This window comes from Pyrus communis, chromosome 1 (genome assembly GCF_963583255.1).
Source record: "Pyrus communis chromosome 1, drPyrComm1.1, whole genome shotgun sequence".
NCBI lineage: Eukaryota > Viridiplantae > Streptophyta > Magnoliopsida > Rosales > Rosaceae > Pyrus > Pyrus communis.
This window is the reverse complement of record NC_084803.1, coordinates 38,160,596-38,177,709: the sequence shown is the minus strand read 5'-3', so window position 1 is coordinate 38,177,709 and position 17,114 is coordinate 38,160,596. Positions and strand designations below refer to the sequence as shown.

At 36.0% G+C, this 17,114-nt stretch overlaps 1 protein-coding gene across 2 annotated transcripts; it reads left to right on the top strand.

Annotated features, from left to right (window-relative positions):
• The first annotated feature begins 1,265 nt into the window (after positions 1-1,265).
• On the top strand, positions 1,266-13,658 carry LOC137707953 (protein ALTERED SEED GERMINATION 2-like). 2 transcript variants are annotated; one of them, XM_068446914.1, is made up of 20 exons: positions 1,266-1,496; positions 1,609-1,677; positions 3,083-3,160; positions 3,646-3,780; positions 3,871-3,978; positions 4,126-4,254; positions 5,929-6,044; positions 6,138-6,255; positions 6,748-6,853; positions 7,119-7,264; positions 7,396-7,566; positions 7,660-7,770; positions 8,836-8,947; positions 9,816-10,168; positions 10,976-11,066; positions 11,598-11,693; positions 11,784-11,854; positions 11,953-12,080; positions 12,408-12,512; positions 13,259-13,658. In XM_068446914.1, exons 1-19 carry the CDS (start codon positions 1,425-1,427, stop codon positions 12,487-12,489), a joined length of 2,292 nt encoding a protein of 763 aa, XP_068303015.1. In that variant the 5' UTR covers positions 1,266-1,424; the 3' UTR covers positions 12,490-12,512; positions 13,259-13,658. The 2 variants fall into 2 exon arrangements, with proteins under 2 accessions (XP_068303015.1, XP_068303009.1); XM_068446908.1 differs by having other exon boundaries at positions 12,402-12,512.
• Positions 13,659-17,114: the final 3,456 nt, after the last annotated feature.

Genomic DNA, 17,114 nt, shown 5'->3' with positions numbered 1-17,114 from the left:
AACACTCCCCATTCCTTGTTTCTCTTGGTGGAAACTATGAAAATAGTGGGGGCTTTGCCGTCTGTGAAACCTGGGGCCTGTGGAGACGGGCTTTGTCGTCCCGTGCCCTTTCCCCTGAGCAGAACCACCACCACTAGCGCTGCCCCTCCGTCATCATTACCCATCCACACCACACCAACACCCATGATGAATCGCAACAATTCAAACCTAGTGTGATTGAAAGGCTGGTCGGGGTTGGGGAAGTGCGGCAAGGCCGAGAAAGAGCTCAGGGGCATGTCGCTGGAAAGGGATGACATAGTATATACTGAACTTATAGATTGTGAATGGCTAATCAACAATTCTACAATCAGGAACGTTTAGGATATATGTATGAGAAATAAATGTCTCGTGAATCTAATTTCCTTATATTACATTCTCCCTATTACATATTTTTTGGACATGTTGTTTAAACGTGTAACATTTAATGAGATGACTTTAAACTATAATATTTTCCTTAAATTAAACTAAATTAGTTTTATAAATGTCTATAAAGTATCATTTTATGATTGACCTTTAGCACATTTCTAACAATTGTAGCAGTGAAAAAAAGAGAGGTGCTAGTGGGTACATATTTGGGGGCTTACGTTCTTGGGTTAATAATCATGGTACGGTGGACTAGGGATATGTGGGTAATCTCCATACATGGAATTCAAAAGATCAATTTGAAAGAATTATTAGGAAATGGCTTGATAGGGGAATATGTTTGTTGTTGCAAATATTAGATAACAAAAAATTAACCTCGTTAAATCTCAAATTTTAATACTCGCAAATTGCAAGTCGCAAGTACACAAAAAAGATTGTAATATAGCATATAAGCATGGGTATCTAATTCCTAGAATCTCAAATTCATATCCTCTTCGCTAAAAATCCAAATCTCATTAGCCCGGAAGAGAGAAGGGTCCATCCTCCGAGTTTCCAACACAGCCCAAGCCTTGTCGCGTTGGGTCCAGAAACCAGAACTCACGGAACGACATGCCGTATCCCTGACCGCACTTAGCGCTTCAAAACAATACATGACGATACAGCGGGTCGCACGTGTCCAGTTTCAACCATATCAATCACCGCCAATGGAGAGAAGATCAACGGCGGTTAAACATCTCCCAGACGTCTCACAGCCGTGGATCTCACTCCCAAACGACAGCATCATGCTGTAATCTTCTAGACAATAATAATATAAAAAAGATTAGAAAATATATAAAGACATAAATTAATAAAAAAAAAAAAATTGTGTAGGAAAAGGCGAGTGTTTCGTGTTCCTGAAAATTGGACGAGGAGGAGAATCAAGAAGCGCTTCTTCTTCTGCAAGTAGCTTACTGAAGATTATCGGACTGGTACACGATCGCGTTTCGGTTTTTGGTTTCGGGTTTTCGGCTCTTCTCTCTTCAATGGAAGGCGTCCCTTTTCACGACGGCAACATCCACGACTTGATTGCAAGACGATACGTCGACGTTCGGCACGTATGTTCTTCCTCTTTCCCTCTTTCGCGTTTTGGAAATTTCGGCTCGCAATTCGCATGGATTTTCTTGTTTTTGTGAAGATTGGGTGAATAATTTTGCGTGCTGTTTGCAGGATGCCAATCACAGGTTGCAGATGCACTCGTCGTTGGTGCGAAGGCTTTCTCAGGAAAGAGAATTGGAGGTTTGTTCGCTTCGATTTTATTTTCGGCATTTCATTTCTTTTGCGGTTAATGTTTTCTTCTGCCCTAGTTTGTAGTAAATGTGAATTCTTGTGATGTGAGGTGAAATATGTGATGATCTAAGAACATCTCCAAGGGAGTTAGCAATTGGGTAGCAAAGTCTAATTTGCAATGTCACGTAGGAAAAACGCATCTCCAACGGGGGTAGCAACCCAATTAGCAAATTGAAAGAATTAGCAACTCACCTTGTAAAAGATCAATTGCTACTTCAAATTAGGTTCCGCAATATATTTATTTAAAATTATTGTTTAGTAAAGAGTTTAGAACTAAAGTTTGTGCTCACAAGATAAAATAAAGTTAATATATTAATATTTTAAAGTGAAAGATAAAATTTGAAGAGTTCCTTGAAGAGTGGGCTGGAGAGACACATTTTTAAAGTAGCATAAAAGTGCCAAATGAGTTAGCAAATGACACTTTTAAAAAAGCTTTTTGCTAACTCCTTTGGAGATGCTCTAAGGCAATTGAAATTTGTTAGTTGTAATTATCCATTCTGGTTCTTCAGCTGTTACTTGTGTATTAACAGTTAGAGGGAACGCGATTCGACCAGAAACTAGTTAAACAACTGTAACTCCACTTCATTTGAAATATGATCAATTTTTCTTTCAGGATTTTGGTTTATGGACTAGGTTGAATTGAACTGCTATTTGGGCGAGACACTACCTCAACTGTACTCTACTTAAGAGACTCACTTTAATTATCTCGGGACAAGTTTGAGACTGTAACGACACCAGGCAGCTCACTGAACTTAGGAGTGTTGTGTGTGTGTGTGTGGTGTGGTGGTTTTATTTATTTATTTTTTTTTGGGGGGGTGGGGGGGGGGGGGGATGAACAACTGACAGTCAAACCTCTGCACATGGGCTGACGTCATGATTTTTCAGTTTGTATGATTCAGAGCACCTAGTTGTCTTACTGAGAGGTTCATCATATGACATTGTCCCCCAATGCACTTTCAGCATGAGAGATATCGTGCCATAAATGTTTTAAAGTTTAAACAGATGGAAATAGTGTAGACTGTGGAGTGTCATTTTGTTGAAACCTCATTCTTTGCATTTACGTGCATGAACAACTGTGGAACTCTGATTGATACTTAAATTTCTTTGGTACATAGTATGATTTCTGTTGAGCTTTCGGTGCGGAGGTATGGTTTGGAAGTACAAAAATTTGGCTGTTGCATATTCAATTTGAAGAGACTTGTCATAGCTTATCTTTTAGCTTATTTCCTATGTTTGCTTTTCTTCTTTGGATGTAATTATTGAAAAAAAATCCGAGTTAGAAATTGGTGACGTTTTATTTATAAATATGTTTACATTTCTATAATTATCATTTTATGATTCGCTCTCTCTACAGGGGCATCAAGGTTGTGTTAATTCCATTGCTTGGAATTCGAATGGCTCGCTTTTAATGTCTGGATCAGATGACACACGGGTATGTTAATTACTTAATTCCATGATATTACTTATAACATTTCCCAAATGATTTATAGTTAGCACAGGGATAGAACCACCATACATGAAGGGGATTGTAAAATTTTACGGAATGTGATATTAGCATGGTGTCCAATATTATTCTACATAGCTATGATGCAGAATCATCCTAGTGACTTGGATACATGTGTTAAATTCCATTGAGATAATATATCTGGTGGATCACATATATTTCTTCATTGAGAATTGTTTTAACATTGCATACATTGCTCCCTATGTCACTACTTCTGCAAAGATGAAATATGGATGAGATATATGGTGCTTCAAGAGAAGTTAAGCATTCTTTTCCATTGGAATAGGCTTTTGTTGTTGAAGTCAAAAGCTTGGTAACCCTTCTTAAAGGGAAAGTGAAGATGTATATTTGTGAAATGCAGCTGTATATGTATTGCATCATGACCAAGTTGTTAATGCCTCCATATTCTGCAGATAAATATCTGGAGCTACTCTAGTCGGAAGCTTTTGCATTCTATAGAGACTGGGCACAGTGCGAACATATTTTGTACAAAATTTGTCCCTGAAACTTCTGATGAGCTTGTGGTCTCTGGAGCTGGAGATGCAGAAGTAATGTTTAAACATTTATAAACTGTGAATGTGAACACTCTATGCCTAGACTTTAAATACTGAACATAATTTAAACTTATCTTTTTGCAGGTTCGATTATTTAATTTGTCTCGTTTAAGTGGGAGAGGAACTGATGATAATGCTATTTCTCCATCAGCTGTGTATCAATGCCATAGTAGAAGAGTAAAAAAGTTAGCTGTAAGATTCCAGATTGTAGAGAAATTTCACATCAAATTTTTGTGTAGTATCTATATTGACACAAGAAAAGAAAATTATGTTTTGGGTTGTTCTTGGTTTTATGAGTATCGAACTTGTCTCATAGTTTCCGCCTGCTTCTTATGGCAGGTTGAAGTTGGAAATCCCAATGTGGTATGGAGTGCAAGTGAAGATGGAACTTTGAGACAGCATGACTTCCGAGAGGGCACTTCTTGCCCACCTGCTGGATCCACTAATCAAGAATGTCGCAATGTTTTGGTAAATAATTATGTTAATTAGATCTTAGTTCGTCTAATTTAACATGAAAACATCAATTTGTCATGTTGTAAACTCAGATAGTAAAATTAGATGGAACTCTGAATGGGATTAGGGAATGTTAAACTGGGGTTTATTTGCATGAATGAAAAAGGTAATAGCAAGTTAAAAGTCCGAGTATCAGAACAGAGGGTGGAAAATATAAAGGATATGAGAGAAAACCGGACTATTAAATTTGGAGATGAAAACATCTGTTGGTTTTCTATGATAGTTTAGAAGGCATGCATTATATTTTTTGTGCCCTCAATAGGTTTCTGTAGGACTGTTTTTTTTATTGAATTTCAACAGTTAGATTAACGCTTTAGTCATGCTCACTATATATGCCAAACTTTCGGTCATTCTAATAACTAACATTCGATATATATTATGACATTTTTATATTAGAAATTGAACCTTCTTACTGGAATAAGTCTACATCAAAGTGGCTTAAATTTGATAATTGGTCATCATCAGAAGAATTAAATCCAAGATTGGATCAACAAATTAAATTTGTTAAAAATTCATTCCGTGATATAAAATTCATTAGCTTTTTTCTTTTTATTTTGTAAGAAATAAAAATCATTAGTTTTGTGTCTGTGTCAGTTGATCATGCTCCATATAACATTTTACTATGGTGATGATTTCTTGAAAATGAATATCCAACTAATGTTGTCAAGGAAATATGACACTTCATTATTTTGTGACAATTTCATCAAACTTTTAGATGTAAATTATTCCTTACATCTTGTCAAGCATCCACAGAAAAGGAAGTTATAATAATGAAGATTAATGTTCTTAAGGAATTTCATCTTGAATTGATACTCAACCAGTAAATAAAGCCATTGACAAGCTGTAGAATCCAACTTTATCTATACTAGGTATTACAAATTTGCAAGGAATGGATATGTATAAACTCCTTATGTGTCCTTGTAACTATGAAAAATAATGCAAGTTTCATCACTTACTGCAAAATAGGACTTAGTATTATGTGTATATATTATTTGTGTAAAAAGTAAACCTTATTTCCATATTTTCAATACATGATAGTAGCTATCTTTACCTGTCACCAGAGTAGGAATGTGAAATCGTTCTTTTGATTGTGGGGTTGTTTCTCAAATGTGCCATGTCCATGATTGATTGGTAATATGTCTAGGTTGATGAACTACTATTTAAAATCTTCATGTTTGAGTATTTGTTTTTTTTCTCTCTCTAATACTCTCAAAATGTATTTACAATACAGTATTGATGAATTTTCTCCATTGAGACTCACATGGGAAGCCTAAATTAAGGAATCTTATTTGGGGCAAGTCTGAGTCAAAGAGCCCAATTAGTGGGCAACAGCTTGATCCTTGAAAAAGTGGGCTCTGTTGTGTGGTCATTACTAAATATTGTACAATTTTCAATTAATTGGTGTAGTTCTGTCCTTTGCGAGATATGCTCGAATCTTAATTGTAGTTCACCTCTTTGATGTAACCAGAGAGCTTTATCTGTCCACATTAAAATTTCCTTTAGGAAAAAACTTGTGTAGATTTGTTAGTATACCATTCTTTTGCAGCCTGGAACGTTAGGTGCTTTCTATTTCCCTGTGTGTCCTAATACTTTGGATATCATTGTTTTCAAATATATTCTTAATGGCAGCTTGACTTGCGGTGTGGAGCAAAGAAGTCACTTGCTGATCCCCCCAAGCAAAATTTTTCTTTAAAATCTTGTGATATCAGTTCCACTAGACCTCATTTGCTCCTAGTTGGTGGGAGGTATTTTGTTGTTGTTGGTTCTTAATGCAATGACTTTGTTAACATCCCTGCCACTCTTCAATTTGAACTGATTCTCGTCGTGAATGTTTGCAGTGATGCATTTGCCCGTTTATATGATAGAAGGATGCTGCCACCACTGACATCCTGTCGGAAACGGACAGCGCCACCTCCTTGTGTTAACTATTTTTGTCCAATGCATCTCTCCGAACGTGTTAGTGCAAAGTTCTTAATTACTCAACTGCTTCCTGTCTTCATAAAAACTCAGATTCCTGTTTTTGTGTGGTAAAATATATGCTGGTTGTGCTTGCATCAAACTATTTGCTACAACTTTTGGATGTTTAGTACTTTCTTTTATGGATTATATTTTCAGTCAGCGATGTTACAGTTTTTAGCAGAAAAATTTATGTGGAACTTTTGCTCGGGCTTTTGTGGATATGATTTGGAAAATTGTTAGTCTTCAGTTGTAACTTCTTTTCTCTGACCCCTGAACATTTTGACTCTTTTAGTTGTTATTTACTCCTTTTTACTTTTGACGGATAAACTTTTTCATGCTATCCTAATTATCTCCCCCCACCACATACAACCTAAGGGCAAGAAGAAACTGTTGACGGAAGTTTGAATGTTTGATTTGTATGCCCAAGTTTAATGTATACACCAATTGCTTTATCAAATATATATTGAGGAACGTAGTATTTTTTTTCAGGGACGTGCTAGCTTGCATTTGACTCATGTTGCATTTAGTCCAGACGGAGAAGAGGTTCTACTTAGTTATAGTGGGGAGCACATATATTTGATGAATGTAAATCATGGTATGTTAATTATCCTTCAAAATAATTTGCTTATGCAGTTAAATGATGTGATTTACGTGGCAAGGGTGTAGTTATAGGATAAAAATATTGTTGGTTAATTTATCATTGATTCAGATGAACGTCCAGTTATGCTTGGACTATTTATGACAAGTTGACAACAAAAATTTCTGATCTCACTTTGTTATTTTGTCATTTTTCTCTTCATCTGGTTGTATCATATTAGTACATTCCGGCTAAACAATATATATTGGTTTTGCAATTCCAGCTGGTGAGAGTGCTATGCAGTATACTTCTGGAGATGTTTTGAAACTAACCAGCTTCAGTCCTATACTCAATGGAGTCGAACTGCATCAACCAGCATCCAATGTGTTCAGAAATGGTCTTCCCAAAAGAGGCAACGTTGCTGCTAGGGTGTGCGTCTTTTCTTATTTAGTTGTACTTGCATCCTAGTCATTTTTATTTTGTCTGAAAGGAATTGGAAGTAGCTGCTATTCTCTAGCAAATCCATTTGTGGCTTATCTAATATAATATAGTTGTTTCAGTTTGAGAAGTGCAGGAATCTAATTGAAATTGCTGAGCGGTCCTTGGAGGAGGGGACAGATTATTTTTATGGCATTGAAGCGTGCAATGAGGTGTTGGATGGAAATGGTTGTGATATTGGGCCTACACTAAAGCATGATTGCCTTTGTATTCGTGCGGCATTGTTGCTTAAGGTGATTTTTTATCATGTGAAGTTACTTGGTTGGAAACATATTCATTAGTTGAAGGGCGCTTAACTCTTTCTTTCTTTTTTTCTTTTTTTCCAGCGCCAGTGGAAAAATGATGTTCATATGGCTATAAGAGATTGTTATAGTGCTCGGAGGCTCATTAGCTCCTCTTACAGAGCTCATTACTATATGTCTGAAGCTTTATCGCAGGTAAATTGTGTGGTGCTTCCTGCAGTTGACTATGATTTTGGTTTAGTCATACATTGCTGTCACTAAGTGTTGGGACTAATCCAGCCTCCTTTCACCATCTTCTCTGCAGTCATCTTGACTTTCCCAATTGGCCAATTTACATTTGTTTTACTTTTGTTAGGTCTAGAGTCGTGTTATACTCTTCTGTTGGACAGGACGGGTTGAGATTAAGAGGACTGAATTTTTACCAAGTTAATGTGATCCAGAAGATGCAATATTGCAACAGAACCTTTTGTTTTTTAACAAAGTGTTTAAACTTGTTGCCCTTTCCTATATAATCGGGATATCCTTGCCAGGATCGTAAATCCGATTTTCAAAATTTAACCTAATAAATTATTGGTCCCTAATATGCTTTGACAGCAAGTGCAATTTCCCAAATCATTTTTTTTTTTCATTTGGAGAGAGGGGAAGGGAGCGAACTGGAGTGACATAACCAATATTTATAAACACTAGTGTGATGGGAGTTACTGCAATATATTGAAAGTTGCACAGGAGACAAAATAGGGTGTGGTAGAGAGAAATGGGTAGATAGAAGTTGAGTTTAATTATTATAAAATACTAGATTAACCTTGGCATTTAAATCTTTGTTTATACTTTCTTTGAAAAGTTTCTTATACCTGTTTAACATAGAAGGGGTATAATTGGCATGGTTCTTAGACTCTAAACCTTTGTTGGCCTGGGTTTTAATGAATTTTTTTTACTAAGACTAATATTAGTATTACAAAGTGACTCTTCTATAATCGAATAGATTTAATTAAATTTTCATTTGTTTTATTACTTCTTTCTTGATCTGCTCCATTACTGTTAATTTTTTTATTAAACTTTTTTTTATTGATAATTTACTTAAGAAATCTGTTGTAGACTATTCACTTATGTTGTTCTCTTGAGGGCCTAAATTTTTCTCCTAACTGAGGAACTGTTTGTTAGTTTATGACTGAAACAAGGAAATGCAATGAAATTATAAGCTTGTACCTGTCTTTGTGTTTGTTAAGCACTTTTTGGTTGGTAATTGCTATTTCCTTGCAGTTGGCTAAACATAAAGAAGCTCTGGAATTTGCTATCGCAGCCCAATCTTTGGCTCCATCAAATTCTCAAGTAGCAGAACGATTGGAGCGTGTACAAGGGGATCTTGCTGCAGGTTTGTGATTTTCAGTGTTTTGAGTCTTGTGCATTACCCTGGTCCCCAAATAGTTTTTCAATTGATCAGCTTCTAATTTTATTCAGTACAGTAGTGTTGATTTGACCATTTTAAGTAGACTAGGACTAAAGCATTGTGTTTCCATCTTAGCCTTGTTCCAGTTTTTTTTAATAACTACAGCATACTGGAATGACAATAATATATATATATATATATATATATTTTTTTTTTTTTAAATTCAATATATTGTATAATTTGTGGATGCATACATGAGTGTCTCTAGTTAGCGCTCACATGGGGTCTTTGACATGCCAACTTCCAAAACCTCGATGTGAGAGTACCAGTATATTTGACATTTTTTTCCTTTCCTTTTTCATCTGCATAAAGATAAATTTTAGTCGTTACTTGGGGAAACCATATTTGGTAAAATCGACAAAATAAAAACTGTTGTAGCTTTCTTCACGGAAATCCTTAACAGTTAACACCTTGATTTCTTCATTTATTCTAAAATAATGTGAATGGGGGAGTTGATTTCTGCACACCCTATTTCACTTCCTGCACACTCTTGCCATGTAATTGAACAAATCAATGGCGACTTGAGGGCTGGTGTGCAGCTTAGATGAGCACTTTGTGAGGACTAATTCTTTGCATTGCTTGGTTCAACTCAGTTAACTTTGTGAGGACTAATAATAGGATTAGTGACTTAAGAGATTCAATGTACTTTGCTGATGATAGTTGGATTACTGAGCCAAACATATCCTATAAAATGAATACGTTGTGAATTAACATGATTTGCAAAGATCAATTTATGGCATATTTTGTATTGATTCATTGTTATGCAGTTGTAATTGTTTGTTTTAATGTCTAGTTGAATCTGAAAGAAATAGTAAGCCAAATGATGGAGCACCCAGGTCTGAACCTCGAGGTGAAAGAGTTCTATCACTGAGTGACATACTCTACCGATCAGAGGGTAATAGTGATGTTTCACAAGATGGTCCAAGATCTGAAAGAGAAGATTCTGATTATGATGAGGAACTAGAGCTGGACTTTGAAACGTCGATCTCAGGTGATGAAGAGCATGATATCGAGCCCAATATTGTACAAGGAAGCTTAAACTTGAGAATTCATCGAAGAAGTGATTCTGCTAGAGAAGTTGGTGGTGCAAACGGCCCATCTGGATCCCCTTCTTCGTCATCTCAAAATGAAAGAATACCATATCAGGTTGCTTTCATACTTATGATGTGAAACTCTGGTGTTTTCAGATTGATAACATGCAATGGTGTTGTTGGCATTATCTTTTGCTATTGTGCTGATTTATATCTTATTGTGTTCCTACTTTGTTTACCTGTAGAGGATTGATTATGATTTCTTCTTTGATCTTTAGTGTAATTGGTCCAAGTATAGGTTCACTGTGTTGGATGGTAGAAAAAAGTTATTGACTTCTATGTGATTTGTTCTATACTTTATACCTCATTCTAGGTATTCATTGCCCAGCCACTGATTCTTTCTCTGCCCTTTTCTGTGATAAGTCTTCATACACCCTTTAATGAAGGATGCAAGAAGAAAATTTCTCTTTTTAGGTTTAAGCACAAGCTTAGAAAATTAATGTAGAGGTTAATTATATGTTTAAATGTAATTATGATAACTTGGCGTCTTACTATTTAGGATTCCAATTATATGAGGAAATGTTGGAGAATGGGATTGCCTACATAAAATTAGAGTGGAAGTTGTTCTTAGTTTAGTTTTATTTCTATCTTAATATTCTCTGTGCTTTCTCTATTTTATTTTCACAATAAGTCCTAGGTGCATTTTTGACTGTCATCAATCTAGGGTTTCTGTCACCCTTTGCTCAGAAAAGTCCCCCTTTTTTCATGCACTGATTCTTTTATTTTATTGGTTGAATTGCATTAACTTTGTGCTGGACCAAATTAGATCCTCTTGTATTTTTCCTTAGCGTCGATAAAATAATCTCTTTAATCTAATACATTCTTCTTTGTTTTTTTTTTTTTTTTTAAACTTAAATTTCAGCCTGAGGCAGTTATTGATATGAAACAGAGATATGTTGGCCATTGTAATGTTGGAACGGACATAAAACAGGCCAGCTTTCTTGGCCAGCGAGGTACTTTTGTTTGGTGTAGATCTTACTTAAGAATACAATGCTATTGAGTCTTGATATTATTAGGACTTGGTTATTCTTGGCATTGAATGATAGTATTAAAGGTAAAAAACCTTCGTCTTTTCTATATTTATGCGCTGTGGCAGTGTGTGGTTACTTCCTTTAGATGAATCTACATAGCAGAGTTACCTCAATGCCTCATCATAAAAATGTACATGGCATCCTCAAATATATGTGTTTGGGATCTGATCTTGGGCGCATCGATAATTTTGTCAGTTTCATGTCTTTTTTATAATTCATCTTGCTTTAAAGAATATTCTTTCAAAATAATTAAAATTGCATCAATGCCCTGCATACTGACATTGTCATGTGTGAATGGTGATTATGTTTATTTATTTTAGTGGAACTTATGTGTGCACTTATCAGTTATACCATTTATCTCAAGTAAAAGAACAAGTTTGATTTTCGAACAGACTGGTTGTTGTCATAAATATTGTATTTCATGATTGTACTGTTATCTATATTGATTTGCAGGTGAATATGTTGCTAGCGGAAGTGATGATGGCAAATGGTTTGTCTGGGAAAAGCGAACTGGTAGACTGATAAAAATGCTTCAAGGAGATGAAACTGGTATTGTTTTCCCCTGCCACGGAAAATAATGAGATTATCAACTTCCTTTAGTAGTTTTATTTACTAACATATTTACGTTTCTCTGTGCAGTTGTGAACTGTGTACAGTGCCATCCGGTTGATTGTGTTGTGGCAACTAGTGGAATTGACAACACAATAAAAGTGGGTATTATGAAGTCAACCCTTTTCTTTTTTTTTGGGTGGGCTGTGGTGCGGAATTACAAAATTATTTTTAATTTCGTTTTGGTTCATTATTCTAGATTTGGACCCCCAGTGCCTCAGTCCCATCTATTGTGGCTGGTGGAGCCGCTGGACCAGAAAATGCTGACATTTCGGTAGTCATGGAATCCAATCAGCGCAGATTAAGCCATAATCGTGAGACTATCCTGTAAGACTAGTGAAAATGTCCGACTCTATATGATTATCCCATTTGTTACAAAGACTGAAAGTGCTTCTGTGATAACAATATAATTATAACAAACTTGTCTAACCTGAAATCCCCAAACTTAGTCTCAACATGATGCGTTAAATTCTGAATTTAATACGAGCATGTACTGGGAAAAATGAATCCATGATTGTGCACATGGAATTTTAGATATTCTAACTAGTCTATTTCTTGATTTCATTTCAGTATTCAGTTATATATGCACTGTTGATTTCCTGGCTTTGCATCCTCTCTTCTTCCACTGACTAATGCCATATATGTTAGGTACAGCCATTCTGAAATTTTGGAGCATTTTCGAATGCACGAGTTTGCTGAAGGAAGCTTGCACCCATTTGAGTGTGCCCAGAGCTGACAAAGTCTTATGGAAGTATGGAGGTACTGATCATGTCTTACTGTCTTATTCCTTTTTTCAAACTCCATTGTTTCTTGTTCTTCCTGCACTCCATTTAAATGATGGGCGATGAATCTTCTGTATTTGGTATCCTGGGACTCGCAGGCGTCTACACATGCACAAGACTATATATGCACCCACAATTTTAAACTTAAATCGATTAAACAATTGCCAAATTTTAGAATTAAACTTAAATTGATTCAAGGCATACAGCTATGGTTTGGTCATATTTGATTGACAAATTTTATATGTAAAGTGTAAACTCAAGTTTCACTAAAACTTATGCTTATTGTTGAATTATGAAATTACTTACATTCAACTAGAATTATAATGGAAGTATAGGACAATCGTGTGTATGGCTTGCCTCAACTTTTGCCAATTGCCAAAAGGCATGACGATTTTGATTATACTCTTTGAGATTGAAGTGGTGTAATGGGTGATATAATGCCTTGGTTTATCCCAATAGCAAAATTGGTGTGACCATATTTTACCGCCGACTGTCAGTTCGTTAATTAGCAAAACGTTATAGTTATACAGACTATGCTCTCGTCGTGCATCTTGGTCACTTGAGTAGTTTACAGGTTGTGCTATCTGTCATTTTAAACCTACTTTAATACTAATAGGTGACTGAAGCTTGTGATGTTTTTGTTTTGGACAGTGGAGGTGGAAGTTACTGATTTCATAACATGATACTTATGAGTCTAGTTCTGATTTTTATGGGTTATTACAGATGCATAATGGTAGATTGTAAAGGAGGGGCAATCGGGTTTTTGTTTTCTGTAATGCCAGAAGTTGATCCGAGGCAACCGATATTGCTGTTGGCAGAAATCTTGTAAGTCATACAAAACCATTATCAAATCCCTAAATTTGTTGAAAACATAGAGATGTTATTATCCGGTTCTCAACTGTAAAGTTGTACCAGCTGAAAGTAGTTTCTCCCCCTCTTGGTTTTGTTTTTGTGACTGTAGATAAGGAATGAGGATGTTATTTTTGTGTATTCGTTTGCTTTCCTTTCCGTGTACAGAATAGAAAGTGAAAGTTGGTCTATTGTCTTGTGAGTTGATAAATATATAATTCCCTGCTGCCTTGCCTGCAACCGTTTTCATATGACATTAGATGTATTCCCTGCCGCCTTTGTTTTTCTGTATACGTCTTTTTCTTTCGTTATTTTCAGTTACAGAATACCTCTTTTTTCTTTATTGAGCAACTATAAAAATCTTTTGGCGAGGAATCACAAGTTTTAGTCAGGGCAATGTGGCCGTCTCTTTACTCGAGTTCGATATTAGAAGAAAATGAAAGTGGATGTATGATTACCTTTCTCTGTGTTGCTTCTTGTAGTTTATGAACCCTCGTATAAACTACAAGAAGCCTCATGTTTTACCTACTTGGTCATTTTAAATTATAAAATGGTTTGTTTACATGGTAATTGTAGGTGCATTTTATTAGAAAAAGGTTTGGAGCATTAGTTCTTGGATTTTTGCGCGATTAACCAAAAACTCAAGTGCCTAGTGCTTCCTACAATGCTACTTTTGTGTAACTCCGTTAAACCTCGCATCCCTTATTTACCCCATAAAATGCTTACTTTTGGTGGAAATTGTATGGAGTTACCCAAAACACCTTTGCTATACACTGATGCTTACAAATTATATGGATTCCGAATAATTTGCAAATTTCTATCCGACTTGAAATTTTGGTATGAAAATTTGGAACCCTGGTTTCGATCCAATCCACCCGAAAACCGCCCATGGTCTAAATTCAATTGGTTTTACCGCCAAACCGCAACCAAACTAATTATAATTATATGATTTGGTTCAGTTTGATTTTAACAGAAAGCCGAACCAAACCGATTTTAGACATTTGATTTGGGCAACGTGGTCAATAGCTAATGTAGTTACAACCCAATTATGAATAACCTCATCATCAACGTCCTCATCTAGGCATTACTCATACATCTTTCCAATTACAAACTGATACGAGAACTACATGTGTAAAAGTAAAACAACATAAGTGAAAACATATGAATCGTCGGTCTAACTTTGATTAGGCCGATTTACAAGTTCTCAAAACCAAAAAATGATGACAGTCCGGTTCATTCTAGACAGGTAATTTTTTTTGAGTAGGACGATATTAAATAGTTAGTTATTAAGGAAAAAGCAGTAAGTTGCATAGTTATGATTGGTTTTTACCATTGGTCCACTGCAATAAAGCACCATCTACCAGTACGAATGAATTGATTAAACTCTTTCATGGTCAAAATCAAGGTAAATCAACTTAACTGGCCAGTACGAATGAGCTGGTTTAGTACAACTATATATTTTACACTAAGGGGAGGGAGAGTTCGATTAAGCCATACAATGGACAACCTAATTTGGTATCGAATTCGCCATTCACGAGATTCGAACATAAGACCTCTTACTTACAAGTAAAGATGAATACGACCAGACTAGTACCAAGTGACAGTAGGAAAGAACAGGTTTAACCGGTTAATATGGACGCAGCTGGTTTAGTGAGTAGCAACGGGCAAACAAATACACAGTGAGAGAGGGGATCCCTACTACTGCTAGGCTTTCTCTCACCACAATCACCTACCAAAAGCAATGCCCTAAAACCCGAAAGCGTCCACTATTCAAGCTCGCAACGCAGCAGCAGAACCATACTCGCTCTTTCACCACCATTTTTGTTTCATCATATATTGTGAGTTTCTGAAGCCCTTTTATGGTGTTTTTAAGAGCTTATTTCTTATAACAATGGTGGATTTGAATTTACTGTTTATTTTATAATTTCAATGAATGTTACTCTGCTGTTAAAACACTTGCCTTGATTTTTTCTTGTTCTCGGTTCTCGGTTTTATAGATTATTGGGTTGTATGGAGAAATGATCAGAATTAGAGGGATGAGATAGTTTCTCTGGACCTTGTGAGCAAACAATTGAAACATCATGGAATTCATGAATATGATTATTACTTTGCTGATTCTTATGACAAGAGCCTAGTCTGTCTTGACTATATCGATGCAGTTTCTTACTGAGGGACAGAACAGGTACGGTGATAGGGCATTTGTTTGTCTCTGCTTTTCATTTTCTTCTTGTTCAAATGCAGTTACCTCCAATCGAGTGACATGTGATATGACCATTAATTTTAGCACTAGATCAAATTTGTATGTGTATTTGTGACTTGAATTATTAGGGTGATGTAGATTGGTTGCTGATTTTACATTTAAGTTCATGACATAACCTCATGAAATGGACGTAGAATAATAAAGCGACACTTCAAAAACCGCCAATTTTGGAAAAGGAGGACATACTATTTATGATAACTCCGAAATGTGTTATTTGCCATCTTGAGGAACTCTGCATTCTACAATGCTGTCTTTAAGAGTAGACCATGTAATATTTGCTTGACAGTAGCGTGGTGTCTTTTCAAATTATCAAAGTTTTGAATATACCTGCATTGAACCTTGGTTATTGGACTCCGTTGCTGAAGCGTAATTGTTAATGTCATTCCTCCGTCCTTGCTGCAGGTTTGACATGCGGCTGATAACTCTCAAGAATTTTACGATTCCTGCAGCTGCGTAGTGCTAACTTTGCTGCTTGAAATGTTAAATTCTTCAGTAGTACCTCTCTATTTGCTAGGAGATGAACCTGGGATTTGGTACCTCTCTAGCAGTTGCTTTTCTTTCTTCTTTAGAAGTCTATGTAGCCACTCAACATCTAATATCTGCTGCTTAGTGGTCTTGCTTTCTACCTTCGAGTTTCGACCAGAAAAAGGATATCGCTTGTATTACAACCTGTATCTTGATCTCCTTTCTCATGAAGCTTACACTTTCGTCGGCCGAGAAAAACCTTGCATATCCCGGTTTCATTGCTCTAGTGCCTTTATCCGTCTCATCGTGCTACTTGTTCCTCGTTTCGTATAAGCTTTCCTCCCCTAAAAAAAAATAAAAAATGATTAGTCAGGTAAGCAAGCTGGTGTGCTCCCTCTTTTAACGACTCTTATGAACCCACCTAACCTCCCTAACGCACACTGCACACATTTGTTTCTTTGGTCAAACATACACCCTTTTTTTAATCATTTTACAGGATTTCTCCACACAAGTTATAAATATTTCCTTTTATAAGTATATGTAATAAATTGTTTCTTTTGATTATTAATTTTTATTCATGGTGATGAGGAGGTAATGTTTTGTAATAGTTTAGTACAATGATATATTTTACACTAAAGAGAGGGGGGAGTTTGGTTAAACTACATAATAGGCAACCTAATTTGGTATTGAATTCGTCCTCCACGAGATTCGAACCTAAGACTGCTCACTTACAAATGAAGAGGAATATCATCAGACCGTAGCACTAAGTGGCATGTTTTGTGATAGTTTAAAGATAGTAATAAAATAAATTTTTTTAGGTGAAGGACCTAACCCTGTCAAGGTTTATAAGGAGTTAGGTTATTAAGGTCACCTCAAGCCAAAGGCATAGGCCACATTTAGCCCTAAGGGGGTTGTTTGTTTGCCCTCACTAACTCTCATTTGACTAGACTGGAGTAACTATTAGTCTAGTCTTGTGTTTCTTAACATGCTGGACAAACGTTAATG

Bases quoted from the DNA above. Each gene is read 5' to 3' on its own strand.
- LOC137707953 (XM_068446908.1), top strand. From the start codon at position 1,425: ATGGAAGGCGTCCCTTTTCACGACGGCAACATCCACGACTTGATTGCA. The intron at 6,045-6,137 runs GTATTTTGTTGT...GAATGTTTGCAG, and splicing joins TTGCTCCTAGTTGGTGGGAG to TGATGCATTTGCCCGTTTAT. The intron at 12,081-12,401 runs GTAAGACTAGTG...CATATATGTTAG, and splicing joins CATAATCGTGAGACTATCCT to GTACAGCCATTCTGAAATTT.